The 24419-nt window shown below is 38.2% G+C and overlaps 4 protein-coding genes across 10 annotated transcripts; 1 reads left to right on the top strand and 3 right to left on the bottom strand.

Moving 5' to 3' along the window:
• Window positions 1–629: 629 nt before the first annotated feature.
• LOC113697072 (proteasome subunit alpha type-3) lies at window positions 630–8003 on the bottom strand. The gene is made up of 9 exons (XM_027216519.2): window positions 7550–8003; window positions 7317–7400; window positions 7168–7241; window positions 5318–5404; window positions 5133–5217; window positions 4915–4961; window positions 3145–3210; window positions 2049–2139; window positions 630–887 (listed from the first exon to the last, which is right to left on the bottom strand). Exons 1-9 carry the CDS (start codon window positions 7691–7693, stop codon window positions 816–818), a joined length of 750 nt encoding a protein of 249 aa, XP_027072320.1. The 5' UTR covers window positions 7694–8003; the 3' UTR covers window positions 630–815.
• Window positions 8004–8043: 40 nt separating this feature from the next.
• On the top strand, window positions 8044–13910 carry LOC113696086 (probable aquaporin SIP2-1). 3 transcript variants are annotated; one of them, XR_003449668.2, is made up of 5 exons: window positions 8044–8700; window positions 12607–12867; window positions 12954–13156; window positions 13376–13423; window positions 13521–13910. XR_003449668.2 is itself a non-coding variant. In XM_027215421.2 (4 exons), exons 1-3 carry the CDS (start codon window positions 8359–8361, stop codon window positions 13119–13121), a joined length of 771 nt encoding a protein of 256 aa, XP_027071222.1. In that variant the 5' UTR covers window positions 8044–8358; the 3' UTR covers window positions 13122–13156; window positions 13521–13910. The 3 variants fall into 3 exon arrangements, 2 of the variants coding, with proteins under 2 accessions (XP_027071222.1, XP_027071224.1); XM_027215421.2 differs by lacking the exon at window positions 13376–13423; XM_027215423.2 differs by lacking the exon at window positions 13376–13423 and having other exon boundaries at window positions 13551–13910.
• Window positions 13911–14365: 455 nt separating this feature from the next.
• Window positions 14366–16804, bottom strand: LOC113696085 (magnesium-protoporphyrin IX monomethyl ester [oxidative] cyclase, chloroplastic). Its single transcript, XM_027215420.2, has 5 exons — window positions 16050–16804; window positions 15558–15622; window positions 15128–15455; window positions 14903–15001; window positions 14366–14796 (listed from the first exon to the last, which is right to left on the bottom strand). Exons 1-5 carry the CDS (start codon window positions 16578–16580, stop codon window positions 14533–14535), a joined length of 1287 nt encoding a protein of 428 aa, XP_027071221.2. The 5' UTR covers window positions 16581–16804; the 3' UTR covers window positions 14366–14532.
• On the bottom strand, window positions 16582–23783 carry LOC113695243 (probable protein S-acyltransferase 1). 5 transcript variants are annotated; one of them, XR_011816294.1, is made up of 7 exons: window positions 23052–23782; window positions 22197–22391; window positions 21635–21943; window positions 20967–21188; window positions 18895–19462; window positions 18124–18306; window positions 16582–17776 (listed from the first exon to the last, which is right to left on the bottom strand). XR_011816294.1 is itself a non-coding variant. In XM_027214261.2 (6 exons), the coding sequence occupies exons 1-5, from the start codon at window positions 23112–23114 to the stop codon at window positions 18932–18934; spliced, it is 1320 nt and encodes a 439-aa protein (XP_027070062.1). In that variant the 5' UTR covers window positions 23115–23782; the 3' UTR covers window positions 16582–17776; window positions 18895–18931. The 5 variants fall into 5 exon arrangements, 3 of the variants coding, with proteins under 3 accessions (XP_027070062.1, XP_071910122.1, XP_027070061.1); XR_003449547.2 differs by having other exon boundaries at window positions 17989–18306; XM_027214261.2 differs by lacking the exon at window positions 18124–18306.
• Window positions 23784–24419: the final 636 nt, after the last annotated feature.

The following is a 24419-nucleotide window of genomic DNA, read 5'->3' on the forward strand; positions in this document are numbered from 1 at the left end:
AGTTTGACTTTTTGAAAATATTTTCCTCGCAACTAATGTCGATTGCTCCGTTTCCTCAGACTACCAACGTTCTAGTACGCAATTACCACCACTCCTGCTGCATCAAAATCACCTGAAACAAACACCACCACCAGTTCAGGACCCAAAATGACGATAAAAAATTTCCTTAAAGCACTCGCCACAAGGCCCCAGCAAAACCCAATGCCCTTTTGGAGATCCATCCACCAATTACATAGATTTCAAATTCTCCACTGATGCCCATCAGAGAAGATAGAGGAAAGAGGAATCAGTAGATTTGTGTGTTAGAGAGAAAGGAAGAGAAACCCATACGAATTTAGAAAGGGAGGAGAAGGAAGGGTTAGAAGATGAGCCGCTTTTGGAAATTGGAAGAGCAGGTCGTTTTGGGTTGGAGGTAAAATGTAATTAAAGCTAGACAGGCTACGTTGGCATGAGCTTCTTCTCTGTTGCTCATTTTCCTGCCTTTGCATAATTTCCAGGGCATCCATCATAGACTACATGATCCAGCACATCTTTGGTCTTCTCCGTCCCCTTTCTGATCCAACCCTCTTCTTTGTATGGTTGAAGCATAACTAGAAGGACGCACGCTAGAAATCACTAACTAATCAGCAGGCAATCAACAATTTGAAATCCTCATTTGAGAGAAGCCACCCAAATAACCCAAAAAATTCAGGGTACAAAAACATGCGGTTTTTGTTTGGCATCTGTTAATGCATTAGAATAGGGCTTTTCGAGATGAGTATATGCTCTCAAAAAAGTGAGAGACTAAAAGAGCAGGAAGCATATGCTTTGAGCTCCTAATCAGCATCCATTTCCTCAAGTGCGGCTTTAGCTGCTGCTTTGGCTTCTTCTAAAAGATCATCGGGAACCTGAACATGAGAGACCAAAAAAAAAAAAAGTTATCAGTTCAAGCTCAAAAGTATTGCATATCTTCCAAGGCACGTGACAAAAAAATTTGTAACGCCTGCCAATTCTTTAGACAAAGCACGATAGGAAGTAAAATGCCATTCAAAAACTAGAACAACATATGTTGACCAAAGCTGTTTTTCCCCCGGTACCAACCGCCGTTCCTATAAACGGTACCTCAAACCTCAAAAGGGGACACAAAATAAAAGTCACGATGATCTTTAATGGAACTCAAGATTAACCTCCTTTAATGTGTTGCAAACTTGCCAATGGTGGAAAACTGAAGCAAGCCTCAAAATTAGGAAATTAATGTCATAATTTAAGAAGCACAAATTCACAAAACAACCAACTTCCTCTGCTTGTCATCTGGTGAACATATGGAGTAGATGAGCAACATGCACTAGATAAACAATGATTAAGCAATTGCCTCGGCTATCATTCCAGCACGACCAAATAATTAAAATGAGTCCTTTCTCAAACTATGGTCCTAGGCGTGAAACTTGCCATAACAGTCTTCATGATCATTTGTCAAAAGTAGCATAATTTTCCAAACAATCACCTGGATAAAATCTATACCTTGTCATGATTCATAAATCAATTCATAAGCCTTTTTTTTCTCAAACATCTCACGATCTTTAAATTAGTCATTTATTATTATTTTTTTAGACAGTCATCTATTTGATGGTTCTAAATTTTTCTTCATCCTTATTTAACTTTCGAGTAAATCTGAAAAAATCTAATTAAGACCAATGACTCTGAATGCAAGTCATCTTCAGTAACGGTGCAATTCCAGATCCACCGTAAACCCAATAGTATTAGATCTCTTCAAAAGGTACATATACAACAAAGAAGCCCAATAAGGTGCAAGAATGCTGCTTGTAAAATATTAGTAAACAACAACAAAAGGGGAGCAAGTCAGGAGTTTCCACAAATATGATGCAGAAGCTATTTTCAGCTTAGGAGAAAAGCCCATGACATTAGACCAAGTAATAAATTACACTTGATTGTAAGTTATATAGCAAGAACAAAATGTGACGCAGTGGTTCAATCTCCAAAATTCAATAATCTAATTGACGAGTAAGAAAACCACTAAGATTTGCATTAAGATGTCAACCAAGTATTACCTTCTGATGCTGACGATTTGACTCATCGCACACCCAACTCATTTCCAATTCAAAGGCCTTGTCCTTTGCCTCATCGTGCACTCCATAAATTCTAATTTCAGATTAAGCAAACAAGTCAAAGATGAATAAAGAGTGCAAGTCCAAATTGATTAGATTAGTGCGTTCAAAATCAGCTTGCACTGGACAGCACTTTCCCCCCCATAGTGCAATGACTCCAATTATCAGCCAGGCAGTGACCGACAGAAAACTTGTCAGGGAACCATTCAGACCAACATCTCTTTTCTCACCTCTATCAGTTCGAGGCAAAGCCCTTTCACCCTTCAGGCTTCATCCCTTTCTAAAGCACAACTTAATCTCCCTCTCTCTCCCCCCACCTCCACAACCATGTCCTCCCTTTCTTCCCTGCCTCCCCTCTCTTTTATTTCTTTTTCCCCACCAATATCTGCCCTATTCTGGAAAGGATATTGCTCTATCTTATACTCAAAACTGGAATTCACAGAACATATACGAGCAATTTTATGAAACAATTAGATGGGTTGTTTTTAGTCACATTTACTATATATTTTACTTGGTAATTAAATGGAGGTTGAAGAAAATGGTCTAACATATACCGACAAAAAAAAAAGTTGGATGGGAAAGTTTTGAACTTTGACAAAAAATGTATGTTTGATTTGTGGTAAATCTACAACTGGATTTTGACACCCAGTGGGAGTTAGCAGAGGAGGATGAGTGGAGTTTGATCTGGGCTTTTTTTTCATCATTCATGGTGAAAGAGGAAGAAATAGAGACAGGTGAGGAAACAAATAGCTGACCTCAGGTCCCACAAAACAGTGATTAGTCAGAAACAAATAAGTAATCTGTGTGTCTTGTAATGGATCATTTTTCTGTTCAAGGTAAAATTGCTCTTGCAATAACAGCAACCAATTGTAAAATCTTGAGTAGATGATCATCCATCAAAACAGCAAGCAGCATTTCATAAGTGTGGAGACTCTAGAGTGCAATTTAAAGCATACATATACCCATTTTGAACTTGATTCTATGTGCAAGATGAACTTGATTTTGAATTAGCAAAGCGAAACTGCATAATAACACTTACATTTTTGCTACCTCAATAACCCCTTGACGGCATGTCATTTCAGAAAGCTTCAGTTTTTCAATCTCTCTGCAGACAAAAAGATTCTCGTAAGACTATATAAAAACTGTGTCAGAAAAACAAGAAGATATGCATAAACAAGTGGACACAAGGAGAATGAACAGGATCTACAAGAATAATAAGTTTTCCCATTTTCTTCTAAAAATGGCCCGTGGAAAAAAGCAGTCCACTGCATGAGGCTGCTCTCACCACATAGTCAACAGGGATTACCCTCGTCTTAGCAAAGAATGCTATTTCAAAGTGTCTTAGGCGTCATCCTTGAAGTGACCTCATTTAAAGTCATGGCTGTTCCCTTAAGAATATTGTGTGCTTGAGACAACATGCAGAAGCAAAAATTGGGTGATTGGTTTTGCAGAATGAGAACCAATATGAGAAAATCAACAAAACAAATATAAAATATGACAGACATGACTGTCTGATATCAATTTCTGGCACCAATACCTTTATTTGAAATTGATGACAGATAACTGGCATCCTTAAGCGCATTGTTATAAAGATTATAGCAACCTCTTGAGACTTTTCAGGTAGTCTTTTATCTATCAAGAATCACTATAAGTTCAGCAGGGCAATCTGGTAGATGGTTGAGGCCCAAAGACAGAAGGCTAAATACGAAACTTCTTACTCTAAGACATGCTAAACCCCCAATTCTGCACAGCAAAATGCTCAAGGGTGATACTAAATGTCTGTCATTGAACCCAGTAGAGTAAACCCATAATGCAGCTTGAGGAGCTATGTCTTGTTCTTTTTCTTTTGCCTCCCCCAACCATTGAGGTATCCATGACTCATCTGATGAATTGACTCGTGATAAATCCAGCACAAGTTTTTTTCAGAACATATGATGTTGTTGCAACTATAAACCACACTGATATGCTAGGAAGCAGAGGATGTTAAACAAATATGCATTTGCCTTATGAAGTATTTAGGAAATATAACTGTTAATGCAAAGGACATGTATCATTGTAAAATTGAGAAAGCAAAAACTTGAGAAAATTTGAACTTGTCTGCTTCAAAGTATTTTGCATAATTTTCATAAGATTTCCTTCAGCAAATCATGATGGCTTCTCCTTTTCTGCTTGTATTTCTATATGATAGAGTTACCGTACTTAAATTTTGTGGGTAGACTTCCTGTTCTTGTAAACGAATTCTATTACAAACTTCATCAGGAAAAAGAAAAAGATATGGATAAACACATGCATAGATAAAGATGTATGGATGAATGTATACATTTTAGGTGTGTTACTTTATATTATTCATCTAGGACAGGCCAAAACATATGGAACTGCTGAAGTGGAACCAAGGCTAAATTGATTATTAGACTTCATGCATCACAAAGCCTTGTGAGGTTAACCCACACTTTTAAGGTAAAATGATTTTAATGGTAAAAGAAATAAACTAAAGTCCAAGTTAATTAACCAATCTGACAGCCCAAATAGGGATCTAAAGGAAGGAGTCAGTTCTAATCATTCAAAAGATAGAATCCTGATTTTTATTCTGAAGGTCAGATCCTGACTGGTAAAAAGGATAGTAAGAACCCATCATTTATAACAGTTCCTTAGTGATCAAACAAAATTGACATTGGAGCCTCTATATAAGTTGAATATCCTATTTTGGAGAACATTAATCAAACAAGAGCTATATATGGTGTAAAGAATACAATAACAGAAAAACAACATGGATAAAAGAGTGGAACATATGGACAAATGTGCCACTTACGTCTTAGCAGCCTGCCTGCCTTTCCCAATTGACGTGCCAAAGTACCTCTACAACAAATGCCATTATACATCAATATGTGAAATGAAAGTCAACCAAGATGACCAAATAAATCTAAATCAGTAGCCCTATCTTCATGGAAATTATTGTTAGAGTGGTACAGTTACTGACAAATGCATCAAATGTGTGTTTCATACGAAACATTAAATACATGAACTCACATGAGAAACACCAGAAGGTTCAACCATGTATAGCTGTGGTCCATCTCTGTCATACCCTCCTAATATTACTCCACATCCAAAGGGCCTGGAGCAATTCATCCTCTTACAACAGTCAGTTCCAGATGCACAAAGAAAGCTCAGGGAAATGATAACCAAAAGAACAGCAGTATTTTATACAATCGAACCTGAGCCACCAATACAGTGTACATAGATGAACATAACTAGCAACACGGTCTGCAAGCTCTTTCACAGGAATTTGCTCTCCATACACACTGCAAAAGCATCCCACAGGACAGGATACGTAAATAGGAAGTACATTGACTAGAAACTGCAAACATAGCATATTTCCTAGTAACTACACTATTTTGATAAAAACTACTGTCTGATGAGATTCAAGGTTCCCAAGGCAATTGAACATGAATACAGGGTACATTTTTTTGGAACTGAAGAACACACATAGCTCAAAGTAGCTTTTGTAAAATCACAGCCAGTATTGCGTGATTAGGTTTTTCAGGTTTTAATTGTAAATTATACACCCATCCACACTAAGATTACAGTCATACATCAAGAACATTTACAGCAAATAACTTGATAACTAAATAATAGAAAGCTAAATGACCTCTTAAAGAACTGAAAAGCTTTTTCATCTTCTTCATAATATGCCAATTAAGGAAACTGTAGCTAACAGTTTCCTCTTCACTCAGCTACAGGATGTCTTTCTTATTTACAATAACTAATCATTAGAGGAGTTGATGCAATTCACAAAGCTCCCTGAACGAGCACAATTAAATTTTATCAAAATGCACTACTTCCCAAGTCATAATGCAGTACCCAATGCCACCTGAAACTCCTAAAGAGCATGTGACAGTAAGAGACCAGGAAAAATATAAAAAGAATAGGAACAATTTCAACATGACTCAAAAATTTAAAAGAGAGGAAAGAACAGATCCAACAAAAAGTTTTGCTGCTCAATTTGGTCTGCTTTCCATATGTCAAAATTGGAGAAACAATGCAGTTTCTAGTATTCAGGCAATAATTAGCAAAGTTTTTAATCTAAAGAAAAGCAAAAGCACTCTATCCAGATTGTCATGATACCTAGTACATGCAGACTGACTTAAACCTGGAACCTTGAATAGGAATTTTGGTAATAATTGACACAAACCCCCGCATTATAATCTCAAAGAATAATTTTTTAAGATTTTCAAATGTAACTTTAAACATTACTAAATTGCAATCAATCCCAACAATTTCCCATGTCTAAGGATGGCTATAAACAGAGTCATGCTGGTACTCATTTCTTGGTGACTGAACAAACACTATCAGGAAAGGCTGTTGGATCCTTCTGTATGAGTAAGTTTAAGGTTAATAGTTCAATTTTAACAGCACAGGACATGTCAAACCACTAGGAAAATAGTGCCATCTTGATAAAGAACATATAGGACCTGTTATGCAAAGAGACAAATCGATGCTAGCATAGTATTTGAGAATAATAATTTGATGAGACAGAACATTCACAATCTGGAAGTAATATGGAAAACTCATACGGGTAATAATCAGTTTCACATTGATCTCATTAGGTAACACGGGGTGGAAATAAGAAGTATTCAAGGTAGTCATTTTACTTTATAGTATTCTTTTTCATTGGCAATATGAGCATCCCACTTCCACCGCCCATCTTCTTCCTTCTCTCCGTGTTCCACTTGGGATGGTACACTAGTCTAGCTCTTTCCAGTCATTTAGCAAATCTCATTCCAAGATTTAAAAGCATAGCGACAACTCCTCAAACTATACAGAACAGTTGGGACACGTGGTTGAAACCACATTTTTCTTTAGAAAGATGAGAATGTGTTAGGTGCTACTTGTTAATTCACGTGATATATAAACAGCATTACACATGATTAACGAAGGAACTAGTGCAAGGAAAAAGAGAAGTATCAGTAATAGGAACGCTCGAGATACAAAAACTTTCAGCAAGTAAAAGCTCAATTAACAAAAGCAGAAGATTAGCAAGGCTAAGCCAGAAGCTTAAGAAAACCTTTCGTAATTGGTTGCCTCAGATTTAGCTCGTGCAACAATTTGCCTCCCGTCTGCGGCCAATCCAGCAACGGCCTGTAACCGGATAAAGAGAAAGAATAAACAGCAAATAAGATAGAATAAAATAGAGCAGAAAGAGCGACACTTTACCATGCCGGAGTGGCGGTGAACAGCATGGATTCTCCGATTGGACCCGGGCAGCATCATTTTTGACGCAATGAGCTTCTCCACTCCCTAAAGATATGGTACAATCGTTGGTACTAGCATATTCAGTTAAAGAGAAAAAGAGCGATCTTTAATTTCTATGAAGAAAAATTCAAACGGTTGGAAGCCCTAAGTGCGATTAGAACGGAATACTTTAATAGCAGGAAGGGAATTTTAACCAGGACAACGCCGTCCTTGCACTTGATGCCGACAACGGTGCCGCTGTTGTCGACGGCCTTGGCGGCGTACTCGATCTGAAAAACCCGGCCATCAGGGGAGAAGGTGGTGACTGATAGGTCGTAGCCGGTGCCTATGCTGCTCATTCTACTTTTGCGAGTATTCTTTTTGATTGCTGGCCGGATTCTGATTCCGCTTACTGTTTTTGCAGATTTAACTCTTTAACAATAAAAATTGCTTCGTCTTCTTGGTTAGTGTTGTGTGGGTTCTCCTCTTATTGAGAGGATCATATCATATGGGGTTTCTTTGTCGCCAAGACAGTGGTTTAAGAAAAAGCAAAACAAAAGCCCTTCTGGGGGAAAAAAAAAACAAACAAGAGTGGGGACTGGGGGGGCTCGAGTCGCGACAAAGAATAAAATTCAAAAAGAAGAAAAAATAAAAAATAAAAGCGCTTCTTCTATAAATAGATTGGTTTGCCATCCAAAAAACAAATGGAGACCAAAATTGCAATTTTCCCTCTCCAAGGTGTGGGGACTCTGTTCGATTGGATATTCTGTGGTAGATTATAATTTGGCATAATTTGATTTTAGTGTACCAACTACCCATAGCACTAATTGGTCGGGTTCCTAAGAAAGCGAGCGAACTGGCTCGCTCCCTCTAGCCAGGAACGAGAACACGGCTTTGAGCTTCCCCCCTTCCAGGAAAACAGAGCAAGCAAATACCCACCAAGACTTCAAACGAAAAAGGGGCAGCAAAGTCAAAAAAACCCAAACCATCCTCCGCCCCCCCCCCCCCCTTTCTCCTTCCAAGAATGAGAACAGGGAGTGAGGGCTCAGGAAAAGATATGGAATCAATGGGGGTGATGGGAAGGAGATTGGTGTTGGTTGCATCAGATTTCGTTATATCCTTTATGTGGGTTTGGTCAAGTGTGCTGATCAAGATCTTTGTGTACAATATCATGGCCTTTGGAAGGGATGACGTCCAAGGTGAGATCTTGAAGCATGCTCTTGCTGTCATCAACATGTTCTTCTTTGCCTTCCTGGCCAAAGCCACCAAAGGTGGGAGCTACAATCCACTCACCATCTTCTCTTCTGCTGTCTCTGGCAATTTCACCCAGTTTCTCTTCGTTCTTTGTGCCAGGATTCCTGCTCAGGTGCATGCTACTCTGCCTGCCACTATTTTCTTCATATATTTCTTCTGTTTCTTTTCATACCAATTTCCCGTTGGCTTTAATTACTTCATAACTTAAGTTTTTTTTTTCCCCAAATTATTCTGTTGCTTCTTTGAAAAAAAGAAGCTTTCTGCAAGATGAAAATGTGTACTGTGGAAAGGGAATTCTACAGTAATTGCATGACACCAAATGGCTACTCCTTTTCAATTTGCTAAAATTGACCGTGCCTTAACTGTGTAATTATGGGTTTGACATCTATTTCTAAATATATGGTGATTTTCCATATTCAGCTCTGATCCAGGTGAATCCCTAATTGATGCTATTCCAATTTTCTCTGTCAAAATGTTTTATGTCCTGATATTTCGTTTTATTATTTAAATGAACTCAACACAAGGTGGCAAACCAACCCAAAACTCAACAACAGATTGAGAGGGTTTCTACTTGAGCTACCGAATCATTCCTCCATACCACCTCCACCACCCCCCAAGAAAAAAGAACTCTACAATCACTCTCTTGTGTGTCTGTATGTGCGCGTTTGTGGTGGTATTTGTTGGCCATGCAGCAGTAGATGGCCCTTCTTTGCCGTTAAGATTCTAGCTGATGGAAAGCTGTGATCCAACCTTTTGATGTTTCTTTTAAATTATAGTGATATATTAGTTAAAAGAGGATACCGGTCACATGGTTTGATTATTGTACATTGTCGTTTTAAGAGAATGCAGAGATTATTACAATTGATTAAGTTCCCAACTCGGTTTGTATTTTTTAAGGTTAAAGTTTGCGAAAAACAAAGGACTTGATATATAAATAGATAATAGATGTCTTAAAGGCACTGCCAACTTTTCGTGGATTGGAAATTTGAGCTTAAATTTGTGGTTTACTCTGATAGATCACAATGTATCTTTTACGAGTTCTTTCTGTTCTTGACAATTGAATTGAACGATAGATCTTTAATACCCTTCCTCATTGGTGATTGATATTTTCCTTGGTTGCTGCATATTGTGTTATAAGCTAGTATCGGCTTTGGGACTAATCCGACGTAGTGTTTCAAGAATGAAAGGGATTTTTTTCGTAGAAGCTAACATGTAATGATAGTTAATGTATAATCATGGTTAAGTGCTTTGAGCTGCCAAGATGACAACATGTGCAATGGTGGATATTGTGTTCCAAAATGTCATAACTTCAAAGAAGAAATGTGATTGCTGTTATGCTTCTGAGGTTTTTTATAACCGAATGAGCTTAAGTTGCAATTAGGTTGTTGGATTAGAATTTCTAGAAAGAATTCTGAAGATTTCAACCTTGTCAATTGGGGGGCTGTAAAAGATAGGAAGTTGCACTTTCAGAAGCATGTTGATGATTGCCATCCATGTCTCACAATTGATGAATGAAGAAGTTAATGGTCATGCTAAACAAATAAGGTAAAAAACATAGTAGTCTCCTTTAAGCATATTATGACAAATAGTAGCCTTTTTATAAGGGAGAAAGTATGTGTACCCTTAGGTTTTCCATAATTACTAAAACTTCTTTTCTAGTTTGATATATTATAGGAACCTCCTTATAGCCTCTCATGTGATTACAGTAGCCTTGCTTGTCATTAACTCCTTTAGCAACAGTCTACAGTTCGGATTACTATTGGAATTTAGAGCATAAACTACTAAACAACACTTTGGCCCCGTTTGGCAAGTGAATTTTTTGGGTGTTTGTCTAAAACTTTACTGTAGCTTACTGTAGAAATTGTAGAAAAATTTTTTGAAGTGTGTAAATTTTTGGATATTTTGAAGCGTATAGTTTAAAAATTTTGAAAAGTTTTTTGAGGTTACTGTAACTAAAGTTGTTAAAAAATTTGTTAAAAAGTTGTTAAAGACTTTGTATTGAGGGTTGAAAATGAGCTTATGTTCTTCATTCATCAACTATTTTTAGTGTTTACAAGAAACAAATAAACATAATTTCCAGCTAACAATTCTCCAAAAAAATCTCAACAAAATTACTTTCTAACAAATTAACATAATCTTCTACTTAACAAATCTTAGCAAAAATATTTTTTAACAACTCAGCATCATCTTCTATTAACAAACATCCTAACAGCTAGATTTATTGAGCAACTAACTAAATTATTCTAGTACTAAAAAGAATCTAGAAAATCTGCAAAGAAGTTGGCATATCTCAACAATTACATAAGCATAAACATTAAAATAAACACACTTGTTATCCTCTAGTAATGTGAAAACAGTAGTATCTTCTCCAGATTTTGTCGCATGCTCTTTCTCACTCGGTTCCCCACTCCGTATGTAATTCCCCCTCTCTGCTTCCACCACATGCCGTTTTCTCTTTTCTGTCATCCATTTCTTCCTAATCTTCTCTTCCACCTTCTTCTTGCTCTTCCCTCATCTGGCTTTTGCCTCTTCCAGCTGTAAAAGCCTCTTAATGTTTTAATTCTTTTTATGTGGATTTTTACCTTAGCTATTTTGATTTTGATTTATTAGCATTTGATTCTTAAGGCCTCTTTGGTAGAACCCTTTGATCTATAAAGATGCCAATAACCTTAGTTTTGCTTGAACCAATGAAGCTTTGAGGGTTCTGTTTGCTGTTTTGTGGTTTGCCTGAACTATTGTGTGTTTGTCAGAAATGAGTTGAAGTATCTTTGTGGAAATGCAGTTCTAAATGTATTTGCTTATGTGTTCAGGCAAAGTGGTGGTGGTAGTGGGTAAAACAGATTTGGTCTTGAAGTATGGGAATTGGTGCACTGGAGCAGTAAGGGTTGATGGTGTTATCAATGAGAGTTGGATATGATGGTGTTATAGACGAAGGAAGAGAAGAACAAAACAACAAAGGAACAGGGAAAGAAAGAAGGGGAAACATATAAGAAGTAAATAAAAGAGGAATCCCTATAAGAAAAAGAAAATAATATGTTAGTTAAGAGTTTGTTAATATTTTAAGGTCATAATGTGTGAGTAACTTTTGGACCTAACATGGATGTGGTAAAGGAGGTCGGTGCAATTCCTTAAACCAAACAGGAGGTGCATACCCAAAATGAGATGGAAAAATAGTTATCAACAGGAATGACTGGGATAGACTATCACTAATTAAGTTCACATGGTGTTTAGTCAGTCCAAATTATAATTTTTTGGAATTTAACATAATACAATGCCTTATATGCCTCCTCTTTTGCGACAGGGAGGGTTTTTCTGCTTTTTATGTTGAGTTGCAATTGCAAATTTGACAAGTTTATCTATCTTTGAGATACAGAGTGGCGGTTGATGTTATTACAGCAACATGAAGGTGAATGAGACATGATAGGGATTAAAAGCCCAAACTTCATATAAGACTTGTTTAAGTTACAATTTTCTTTCTCTTTCTCCCCTTTCCTTGGTGCAATTGTCCAACAGATATACCTCTGTAGCCTGTTTCTCTGTGTTAACTTGAGGTTCTTGTACATGTGCCATAAAATTCTTCAAATTCAGCAACGTGTGATAGATGCAGTAATTTTTTGCTCTGGAAAGTGGGGACGTGGGGACAGAGCTAATTTTTACATTATCTTGATGATGACAGTAGTATAGAATAACAGTCTGATAGGTAGAACAATTTAAGTTCTGCTTCTTATTTTGGGGTTGGGAGTGGGGAGTTGCCTCACAGACTATCCCTTATCAGAAAGGCAATGTATTATGCTGCTTTTGAGTTGCATGCGTTGGAAAGTTGGTGCATATACCCATGAAAAAAAAAAAAAAAAACTTAGTGAGATGGGTTGAAAGAAGAAGAGCCTGACAAAAACTTATTATTCACAGAGAGTTGAATATATTTCTGATTGTCTTCTTCATACCAGGATTTTTTGCTTATTAGAGTTTACTGCAATAATTGGCTCTAACCATTTATATCTAATTTTGCTGCTTGTAGGTCTTTGGATCAGTTATTGGGGTTATGCTGATCCGTGAAGCATTTCCTGCAATTGGAAGTGGTCCACGACTCAATGTGGACATCCATCTAGGTGCATTGACAGAAGGAATTTTGACATTTTTCATTGTAATTGTGTCACTTGGGCTTGCCAGGAAGATTCCTGGAAGTTTCTACACGAAAACCTGGATTTCAAGTCTTGCCAAGCTTACTCTTCACATACTTGGTTCTGATCTAACAGGGGGATGCATGAATCCAGCATCAGTAAGTGCATAACTAATTTTTTATGTTATTTCTACCATTAAAGATCGCATTATGGGGTCTAGTTTTCATTTGATGATATTTTCTAGGTGATGGGCTGGGCCTACGCTCGTGGGGACCATATAACCAAGGAGCATATACTTGTTTACTGGCTTGCACCAATGGAGGCAACTTTGCTTGCTGTTTGGATGTTCAAATTGTTAATGCAGTCACAGGAAAAAGATAAGGCAAAAATAAAAGGTGAAAAGTCAGACTGATATGTTCTCCATCGGAATCTCAGATGCTTGAATTTGTAAGTAATCCAGTAGCCTTAACATGTAGTTACAGGCGTAAGGACTGAAATTGGAAGGGAAGATTTACTTTGTTTTGGTCTTCATATCCTTCTATTTGCAGATGTAATTCTTTTCAAAGCTGTAGAAAGAAGATTTCCCACTATCTGTCTCTCCTCTCTCTCTCTCTCTCTCTCTCTCTCTCTCTCTCTCTCTGATTGTGTCTGCGTGCATGTCTGCAGGTCCCTATTCATTCTTATGTGAGGTTTGCTTGTGTCTCTATTAGTTTGGTAGGGCTTCTTATGCAGTCCTTAATTGGTACTTGTTCAGAACAAGAGTATCTGTCGCTGTGCATTTAATTTTAAAGCAATGTTTGCTTTATCACAGAACTATGAAGTGATTGGTTATGATGAACAGCAGGAGGTGAGAAAACCTGAATGAATAAAGATGAAATCATGTACATGCGGAAGTTGGGTAACTTCATACAGGAACTTTGCTTGTGCCAGACCCCAGACGGAATTGAGCTCATATAAAGAAGGATTGCACGTTAAGTATAACAGAGTTATGCCAATCCTCCTTGAGGGTTGATATCTGCAGTTACTAGATATTTCAAATCAGTTGTATCTATCAAGAATTCAAAGTTGGCATGCTATATTTGTTCAGCCGTGATTCATAATGTAGTCATTCCCTTTCCACGGAGTTTGAAGCAGGTAAATGCTTCCTTATTCGAAGATGATCAACTGAATAGAAGTTCTTAGTTTGGAGTGTATGTATCAATTATTGAGTTCATTCATTTAACCAAAGAGGAACAGCAACCAGTCGTGGGTCTATTTGGTTAGACGTAAAACCTTTCCTTGATTTTTCTTGGTTCCTCCCATGTCCTTTTGCTTCCCTGTGAGTTCCATAAACGTAAAACTAGTGATACAAGTGATGCCTTAGTCTTTTTGCACATTTTCAAAGCTTCCGTTTTTGGTTGTCCAAATTTCTGTTCTAACATGTCTGGGGGGAGATAAAAACCTCACAAAGGATTACAGATGGAATAACGTTGTATTACCATAATTAAATGAATAACGTTGTATAGAGATGGGCGTTTGATGTTTACTCCTCTCTTCTCTTCTCCTATGTTTAGCAACAAATAATCTGATACAGACTCGTTGAGGTGACCTCTGTTTTAGGACACCTCACCCCAACGAAGTTTCTGGTTCAATACATCTCTGGAATGGGAGACGTGATTAGATGGGTGAACAAAGCATATATGTTCAGCATAACCAAGTTTCCTCAGTTTTACAGTAGTGTTCTTGTTCTGTGACGGTAAAAAAAGAATGGTGAACAACAGTACAGTGCTCCCTGCAGACTGAACAAGAACATCTAGCTTTTGTACCTAAAAGATGCGAGCTTACTAATAAACAAGTTGTGGCTCAAATTCTGCAATGTCAACAGAACCAGATTCAATGGGTTTCATAAGATATGTTGCCAATAACTCAGAAGCTAGAGCTGCAATAAGGGGAATCCTCTTCAAGTTCTTCACTAGTGAAATGTCTTCGCTCTCCCCAACTGCAATCAGTTTCTCGTTGATCTCTACCATCCGGTCCAACCTCATCTTAAACTCAGGGTTCTCAACATCGAGTACAGCAGGGAAAATTCTAGCTGTTGTGCGGTTCGTCTGCGGAGATGAACGAACGCCTCAGGTTTGAGATTTTTAGCATCCAACCAGCTGGCTATCTGGAATAAAAGGGTAAGAAATTTAAGTACTGAGATTGCAGGCTCACCTCGATGATGACATGCATGTCAAATTCTTTTGTGTTGAGTCCGATGCCTTCATAAAAAGCTGTTCTTTGACAATCATTGAGATACATTGTCACATAAACCTGCATTGCATTATGTAATTGAAACGATGTGAGGGGAGACAATCTGGACGAGAGCAAGAACCCGGTTGTTGTTTTGTGGAGAACAATCAATAATGTCTAACAAAGCAGGTGGAGTATTGTTATTACCGAAAGGCAGAAGAAGCGTGCCCACAACTTTGCTTTCCAATCGTTAAGGAACTGAGGCTGCGCCTTCATCAATGCAGAGAAGAAATCTCCATGGCGGTTCTCATCCTGGCACCAGTTCTCGAAGTATTTGAAGATGGGGTAACATTGATACTCGGGGTTGGCCTTAAGATGCCTGTAAATGGTTATGTATCTCCAGTACCCAATTTTCTCAGACAAGTAAGTGGCATAGAAAATGAATTTAGGCTTGAAAAATGTGTATTTTCTGGCTTTTGTGAGGAATCCCAAGTCCAGTGCCAAATTGAAATCCGATAAACCCTTATTCAAGAACCTGCACAAGAAGTTCAACCGAATTCCGACAAAATCATCAGCACTCGTGACGACATGCTATGCAGACGTGTGTGCGCGTGCGCGTGAGAGAGAGAGATCATACCCGGCATGGCGAGCTTCATCTCTAGACATAAGAGAGAAAATCTCAGCCACCACAGGATTAGTTTTCTGCAACAATTGATAACTCGTAGAAGTCAAGAACATCAGGATTTATAAACAGCGAAGGTGTTCAATTTGTACCCCAGGAGATTTGTAAATGACGAATGCACGACGAAATTACTTGATAGTCAACAAGCTACTTCTATCACTGCAAACGATGCATATACTAAAGGAGAGGTTCAGCCAGCAAGAGTGATTGAATACTTGAAAAAGACAATTGCAGAAGCAGCAACAGTCATTACTGTTGCGTTGAGTTTCATCCCATTCCCATGGGCTGGCTAGCTATAGCATGCTAAGTGATTTCTTCTTCAGAAACCGCCAATCAATCAATCAAGGAGCAGCAAGAAAGATGGGTGGAATACAAACAAGTGGTGAGTAGTAGGAGGCAGGAGGGGGGGGGGGGGGGCGGGTACATACTTTATATCTATACATTTACCTTGAGCCTTCTTCCGAGCTCCTTGTAGAGAAGGAAACCAGAGAACTCGGCGGTGCAGGACCTCTCCAAGAACTCAACAAAGATCTGGCGGAGAGGGCCCTGCATCTTATCGGCAGCTTCCTTGAAGTCCTTGTTGCGGACAAAGTGGGTCTGGTTGTAGTCGGTCTTGAACTCCTGGAGGAGGGCCTCAAACTCGGCCTGGTTCAGGTTCTTGTTGATCTCAGTGTTGAAGAGGGTCTCCATCTCGTCAAAGTCGGTGGTGTAGAATCTCGGGGTCAGCAATGTCTCCTTGATGCCCTGTTTGGAGGCTTTCTTGCTTTGCCGCGGGGGTGCACCACTGCCACTGGTAGCGGTAGGGGCGGAGGTGGACATCATTCTGATCATGGTCCTGCTGCGGCGGCTGAAACTTCCACTCTTGTTATTGTCGTTGTCGTTGTATATTAGTGACATCCTCCTGGGAGTGGCGCCCGCGAACTTTGAGATGGGCTTGACTAGGGCCATGTCTGCTGCTGCTGCTGCCGCCATTGTCATATTTGTTGATGATGATTTTAATGGCACCAGGGAGGGAGTGTGTGTGTGTGAAAGAGAGAGAGTTTAGTGCTGGGAATTTGGAATATGGATAGACGGTCGGGAGGGCAACGCAATTTTGCAGTCTGCAATCAGCACTGAGCAAATAAGCAAATGTAACGTTGGAGGGAAGGAGGTCGGGAACAGGAATCCTACTGTCCACCCAGCCACAGGACGATTCTGAGACTGTAAAATTCTACTCCGACCACACGATTCTTGTCTTGATTTACACATAGGGAACAAAAAGACAAAACAAACTATTTAAGATTTTGAATCTCATCTTCTGATCCAGTAGAAATCTACGGGCTTAAGTGGGTTTTGACACGTCGGATCTCATCACGTACCACTGCTCCTCCTGCTCCATAAGGACCATTACATTTGCTGACTTGGCTCCCTAGTCCTTCTTGGACTCGTTGTGTCTTGTGTGGTGGATAACCTGTCAACCTCGATTTTCCCACTCATCCCATCCTCTTCTTCTAGCCCTATCTACTAGTACTACTTGTTTGGAAAGTAGTACTACTAATTACTAGCATATGCAAATTTTTGTTTTAAATATTATATAGTTACCCTTTTCAGTTTTTTTTTTTTTTGAAAATTCCCTTTCAGTTTTTTCTTTGAAAATTAATATATATATACATATATATATATATATATATATTTTATAGGATTAATCCTTCCTACACTGGCAGTATAAACACTATCATCATTGGATAAATGATAACTATGCAATATATTGACAGCATATATATACATTGTCATCAGCGTTGAATGAATGACAACCATGCAATATATAGCTGCAGGACGTAATCCAACCTGTCCGGTGTTTTACTTGCAAAAAAAACCCACGCATTCTGGTAATTTTTATGAAAAGGAGGGTTCTACCGTCATAAGCTGTCCTCTTAGGATTCATTTTTAAGAAGTGGCGTGGTTAAATACAACCCCTGCCTCCTTCCTTCCGCTCTCTTGAATTCATGCTGTAAGATCTTATCGGATGACCGGCCTTCACCATGGAAAATCCCGATATTCTCTCAATAGAGTCACATCTTCCCCTGCTACCGGTTGCATTTGAGGCTGAAATTTCCAGCTTCCAATGCTTGAGTCTCTCGGAAAGTGTCAATACTTTATAAATCCAGCCATCATCTCCCATGAGCAGATTGTTCCTGAATAAACAGGATCTTTCCCAATAAAAAACTTCGACAAGAAAATTTTGATCTAACTTCAAACAACGTTTCTATACCAGTAATCCTCTACCATCTCTGTCAAACTAACTTTCAGAGAACCATAGGAAAGGAGAAATAAAAGATAAAAGAGGTAAACTGGAACGAACAGCGAAGACAAAATGAATATATGCAAAGTCAGTCAGCAACTTAACTACAGTATTCAAGCTTGCGTGCCTGTCATCCGTTTCTGTGCATTTAAGAGTTTAATTATAAATGATCTGAAAGCCCTTAATCATCCTGATCAGGCATTAGAAATAACACAAAGGCAATGTCTGAAATTTGAGGACCTCATGCAGCCATCTCAAAGAAATCAAACGCTACCATCTGGCAACAATCAATATCCAGATAATCCTTAAGCTTTGAAAACTGATGCAACCTCCTGAAGGCAACAAGTGATGCTCTCACAGACAGGAATTATCCAGTCTAAACAACTGACTGATATTTGACAAAGGATTTTTTGCTCGCAATACCTGCATAGCATATGCAATTCTATCACTTCATTCAGCCCCAAAATGCATGTCAAGGATGAACATAAAAGTAGTAAAGCAGAAGGAAGTATTAGGAAGTAAAGTCCGAATATATCTAACCAACTCGATGCTGCTGACTATCTGTGATCCTATCATATAGCTCGACATAAGAAGGTACTAAAGTCATCCTTTAATGTTCATACATACAACTTAGCACTCTTCTCAGATGAAGTTTTGGCATTTAATTTTATGTTGGCACTTAGCAACTTGAACTCTAATTTTTTCTGTTCAATAATAGGCCCTTCGACTACTAACATCTTTGGTGAGCTTCCTTTCAATTTTCAACAAAGGCACAAAGCTAAATTTCTTATTTTCTAGAATTTTTCAGCAGAAGATGAGTTGGCTGCTAGAGATTTCCAATTTAGGATAGCAACAATCTAGAAACTCTCAATTCAAGATAATTAAAATATACATATATTTTTTATTACAATATGCCATTTTCCAAAACTCAAAATGCATTATCAGCGAATTAGTCCATAATGCAGCGTGTCAAAGTATTTTGGATTGGAAAGAGAGAGTCAAGAATGTCACCTTGGCTTTATACTTGAATAGCTAGTACACTCATGCTTTAAGTGAAGCCAGATACGTCATCAACGTTGTCCTTCCCGTTAACCCCATTATTCGCTGTGGAGCTTCTGGGAGAGTCTATTAGTTCTTGTTCGACAAGAAACAAATGTGGTTCAGGATCAGCCTTTTCATCTCTTCTTGTTGATCTCCTTGGAGAATCTTTTGACTCTTGCTCAGGAACAAATATTGAAGGATCAGAACCATTGAGTTCCCTCTCCTTGCTCCTGATATCATCCTCAAAGTGATCAAAACTCAAGTTTCGCACAATTTCAGGAATTGAGATGCCACCCTCTTCTACAAGCTTAGTTCCCATCTCAATATCAATTTTCTCTTTTGAACTTGTAACTCCTTCTACATCATCCAAATTTGTAGGCTCTACCACCAAATGCTCATCCTCCAAAACTAGTCCCTGGAAATCAATCGCTGAAGCTGGGATCTTCGAGAAGAAAACTTCTTTGAAATTACTAAATATTCCCTTGTTATATGGATTCTCCCTCCTATCATATCTATACCTGAAGTTCTCGTATGTTGTCTGCAATATAAGAGCAGCAGTTTAAAGACTTGCATGAGATTTAAATTCACAATTTACCAAAAGAAGTAGGAAGCAAATTAAAAATCTATCTGAGAATGCCTCCACTGTAGAAGCAGAATTAGTTTGGGGTAGCAAACTTCTTCCCTTTGCGAGGAGGATTGGATATTTTCGTGTCAAAAAGGGGGCACCCCATTGAGAGCATGAACTAGTTTATATGTTTAAATTGATGTATTGAAAATTTTAAAACTTTCCTGCTAATGGTGTAGAATGATGCATCCCTGCATCAAAATTCCTAACAGACCTCTTGACAGAACACTGTAAACATTTTCTCGTGGGCATTTGCCAAGCGCAAAAGATTTTGCTCTAGTTGCATCAAATGAGGTGTGTCGAGGATAAGGATTGTGACTTCAGTTTTCTCTGTGGAAAGTAAATCTTCATCATTTAACTAATGCAAGCATCCTGAAAATTTTTCCTATTCTTTTTATTTATCATCACATTAGCACAGGTTGCTCAATGAAACAATGAGGGTGTATGTTAACTTGTCTCATTTTCATTGGTTAATAACTAATGTTAGATGCAATACAAAAAAGTAACTTGGATCTATTCTTTTTATTTACCATCCTTGACAGAGATAAACATTATCACGACAGACTGCTCCCATAAAGTAAAATTCTTGTCTGAATTTGCAATTGAGGATAGATGTCTTCTACCCAGTAACTAATGTTACACTGACATAATGAAACCTGGAGAACACAGACTCTAACCTTCTGATGACAAATGCCATATGGAAAAGTTTTGATAAGATTGACCAAGTTGTTAAACGTTCAGGAAGTTAATTGCTGAATGCATATTCAGTTCAAGTTTATACACAGGCCAACCAAACTTTTAAACTTTGTTGCAATTGATTCCATAAGTCAGATCTAATTGATTTCTTGAAAATGGTGGTATTTAACATCTGAAATCATTTGAATAAAAAAAAATTCTTAGATAAGTCAAAGATTTTTGAATTCTTTGTTCAGAATACATTGTTCCTGTGCTAAAAACTCATGCAGATATATAGACGAAAAATCGGATATTAAGCAGGATAATGATAGCTTGCTTTGGAATATGTTTCTCATCTTTCAGACATCCTCCATGTTGCTGTCATATTGACAGAGAGATTTTAGTGTCTTGAAAGCTGAGTAATAAGTATAATAGCACAACAAATTTCACACAAATGGCAAAATTTGCTGCAAATGCAAGGCATAGTGCCATAGGTGTTACAGTTATAAGTTCCAAACTCTAGATTTCATCATTTTTTTCCTAGAACTACTATTTTGTGGCACACTCTTTGGCAACCAAGTTTTCAGCATTCCTATTTATTACCATTTTCTATGGCATGGACTCTTTTATAGATGTAGTTGAATTTTCACTGAACTATAAACCATTATGCAGAGAATCTATGCTTTTGACCAAGTGTGATACATGTTATACATATTATAAATATCTGGAGGAGAATGATCACCTGGTTTGTGCTGATCAGATAGAAATGGAAAACTGAAAGGCCACCGACAAACCACATGGCAATGAAGCAGTACACAATTAGAAAATCTGATAATATGTCTTGTGAAATAGCCCTCCAGATACTGCCTTTACTTCGCAGAATGTTGATCCAAGAGAACCCAAATACATATAGGCATAAGACGGTTGATGTTGATATAAACATGTAAAAGAAACGGTAATTGCGCTGCAAAAACATCAACAGGAAAGGGTTTGTCACCTATTACAAGAGTTTTTTTGGTTGGGGTTGGGGGGCTTGGGTGGGGGGGGGGGTTAAGGAACTTCAAGGCAGGAGAGAGGAGAGAAAAGTCCCACACGCCTAACATGGGGTTACTTCCAGGATACTTCAAGAAAAGTTTTTAACAAGTGACCAGTGGATCTTTAAAAGAACTTCATATTAAACATTCACATTTTTCATTTGAAATTGGTAATTGGTTGCATCACATATACAAGTAAAGGTAAACTTCTAGAACTCGCATATACTTGATTGGAACCTCAGTACGAGCACTATATAGAACTCTAACATATCTAATAAAGTTGATGATCCTAAAAAGAAACAAGCAGAAATGGCTGACCCTCATGGACAGTTTCTGGATTAGATCTTGGGAAAAATAAGGCAAGCTCAATACTTACAAGTCCAATGCATTGACCAACCCAAGGACAGTGATGATCAAATCTCTGGACACAGTTGTTGCAGATGGAGCAGTGAGATGCACGGGGAGGTCGATAAAGTAGGCAAGTGTCACAGTATTTGACCTTGACTGCATGCCCATTCACGATCACATCCATTGATCGGGGCAGTTTCAAATGAGGAGTTCTGCCACTAACCCACTCCATGGAAGGAGTGTTCAGATCATATGCTTCAGCTGATTCAGGTGGCGAAGAATTTCTAGGGACAATTCCAGGATCTCTACTCGAGGTTAAGAAGAGAAAAGTTATGTCCTGCACGAGGGATTAAGAAATTGTCAGCACAACAATGTCCCACTCTTAGGAGTGCAAGTCCAAGGTGCCCAAGACCCGAGCTCTCCACATATTCATCTCTTTCTTTTTATTTGGAGAATGAATATAGATAGCTACATTGTCATGTGAAATAACACCCATGCTCCAAACATGACAAAATGCAAAGAGGTAGATGTATACTGTAAAGAGTAGAAGTAAATACTAGCAAATCCTGCTGGTGATCACATGCACTTACCAGCAAGGTGAGAAGTGATCCTATGACAAGCACGGGATACCAAGAAATGTCGGGTTTGCCTTCTTTAATGTGATGTCTAATAATGAAGTAAACTTTGATACAAAATGCAATTGCAGGGACTGCGATCAGGGCCGTCGATACCAGCAAAGATGCCACTTCTGGCCCAAAGATTAATCTTCCTCCACAGAAGAATCTCTGAGAACATAAGGAACATAAGGAAAATATGACAGCCAGAGTGGTGAGAAGCATGTAATTAACTATTTGAATCTTAGTGAAGTCGATGTAGTTTGCCATCGGAATGGGAGGATGAGATGCAACATGCACTACCAATCACCGGAAAGATTGACATATCACCGTTGGCTCCACATTTGGGAGTGAGTGATTGATAAAGAGAAAGGATCAACAACGGAATAAAATACAAAAGATGTATGACTAGTATTTGTCCTGAAACAGAGACATCCGAGGTCTTGTGCATGAATTAGGAGTTGATGATGAAAGGGGCATATGCGAAACAGAAGTGAATTTAAATTTTAAGTAATAAAAATTTGAACTTTGGTTTAATAAACGGTTAAGGCTCATAACCTAACAACCACCGACCGTAAAAGCGAAAAAAATAAGCAGCTACATGCTCCGACAGAGTTATGGTAGCTAAGGAGTAAATGAAAATACCAGATTAGGTGGTGTACACAAGTAATGTTACACGCATTCAACTGGGAAAAGGGATGAATATATAAACTACACTAGAACAATCAGTGAAATGAGAAGCTCCGATCATAATGGAATGAGTCCAGCAGTTGAGAAACAAGAGAGACGACGCATGCATAGATAGATGAAGAGTAGCAGCAGCAAACTTACATTGTTCCCCTTCCAAACTTGATAAAGCCTCTTTCTTGGTCTGGGTTTTTGTTGGGCCATCATGACGATAAATACGCAAACCTTCTGTCACGGGGATTAGTATACCACTCGAGAGGAAGACGGCAGAATCAATCTAACAAATCAGAAAAGTGGAGAGGTTAAGAATCATGGAGTTTTTTCCTTGATCAATTGGAGTGGGCGACAAGAAACAGGGCTGGGCAGGCAGACGAGAATGATGGGTTCCGAATTCCTGGGAGGAGCGGCCGTCATGTGTGTAATTGTCTGGAGATTCTTCTAGAAAGGCATTGGACGCATTGCGTGTGATGATGGCAGTGCATCAATATGATGCATTGGGCAAGTCTTTTGTTTCCACAGATGATGGTGATGGTGATGGCTGGCCTGGCAGAGAATGGGAGAGTTGGGGAGGAAATGTTGCTGGGATTGATCAAAATCCAGCTGCCTTCCTTTCGCTTACCTTCCTTGTCTTTGATTTTGCCTTCTGGACGGAATTTCCCAGGAAACTTCAAAACAAAATTAGAAATATCTGTGTATGTATATTACAGTGCTACATATTCTTTCTCGCCCCAGCTCCCATGCTCCTGTCTTATCCCTCTCGTTCCTTTAATCCTCCATATGCAGTCATGTACTACGTCTACGTGGGGGAAAATGTCTTCTAGGCTGGCACCCAACGAAACCAAATATTCCCCAATGCCAGTTGTATCGGTGTTCCCAATTTACCAGCTCTAGTCTATTAGCCTATATAGTTGTAGACTTCCCCTTAAAAAGAAAGGAATGACGCGGGATTAGATTACTAATTCTATGTCATTGCGTTGCATATTTAATAGAGTGTTTTTATACCTTGGCATGATGTATCCCATCTAATCGAATTAATTTTCTTTACGGAGATATAATAATTTCATTTCATGGGGAGAAGGTATGAGTTATTCTGAATGAAAAAGAGGTTGGATGATAACGATTTAAGTTCATTTACGTTTTAGTAGGATAATGTCAATACAAAACTATTCTCTCATATAACATTACTTGAGTTTTGGACTAATTTACCGTAGCAAATTTTTGAATAACTTTGCCTCTACTAATAAAAAAAATTAACTTTTGGATAAATTTGCCTATATGAATGGTATAAATTCATTTTTGGATTGATTTACCAATGCTATTAACAAAATTAAACTTTGTAATCATTTGCCCATATTAATAAAATAACTTAAGTTTTGGATAAATTTACCCCTACCCCTACTAATAAAAAAAAATTTATGTTTTGACAAATTTGCCTATTTTATAAATAATGAAATCACTAAGTTTTGGACTAATTTATCCATTTTATTAATAAAATTAAAATTTTTGCCCCTA

This window comes from Coffea arabica, chromosome 6c (assembly GCF_036785885.1).
Source record: "Coffea arabica cultivar ET-39 chromosome 6c, Coffea Arabica ET-39 HiFi, whole genome shotgun sequence".
Taxonomy (NCBI): domain Eukaryota; kingdom Viridiplantae; phylum Streptophyta; class Magnoliopsida; order Gentianales; family Rubiaceae; genus Coffea; species Coffea arabica.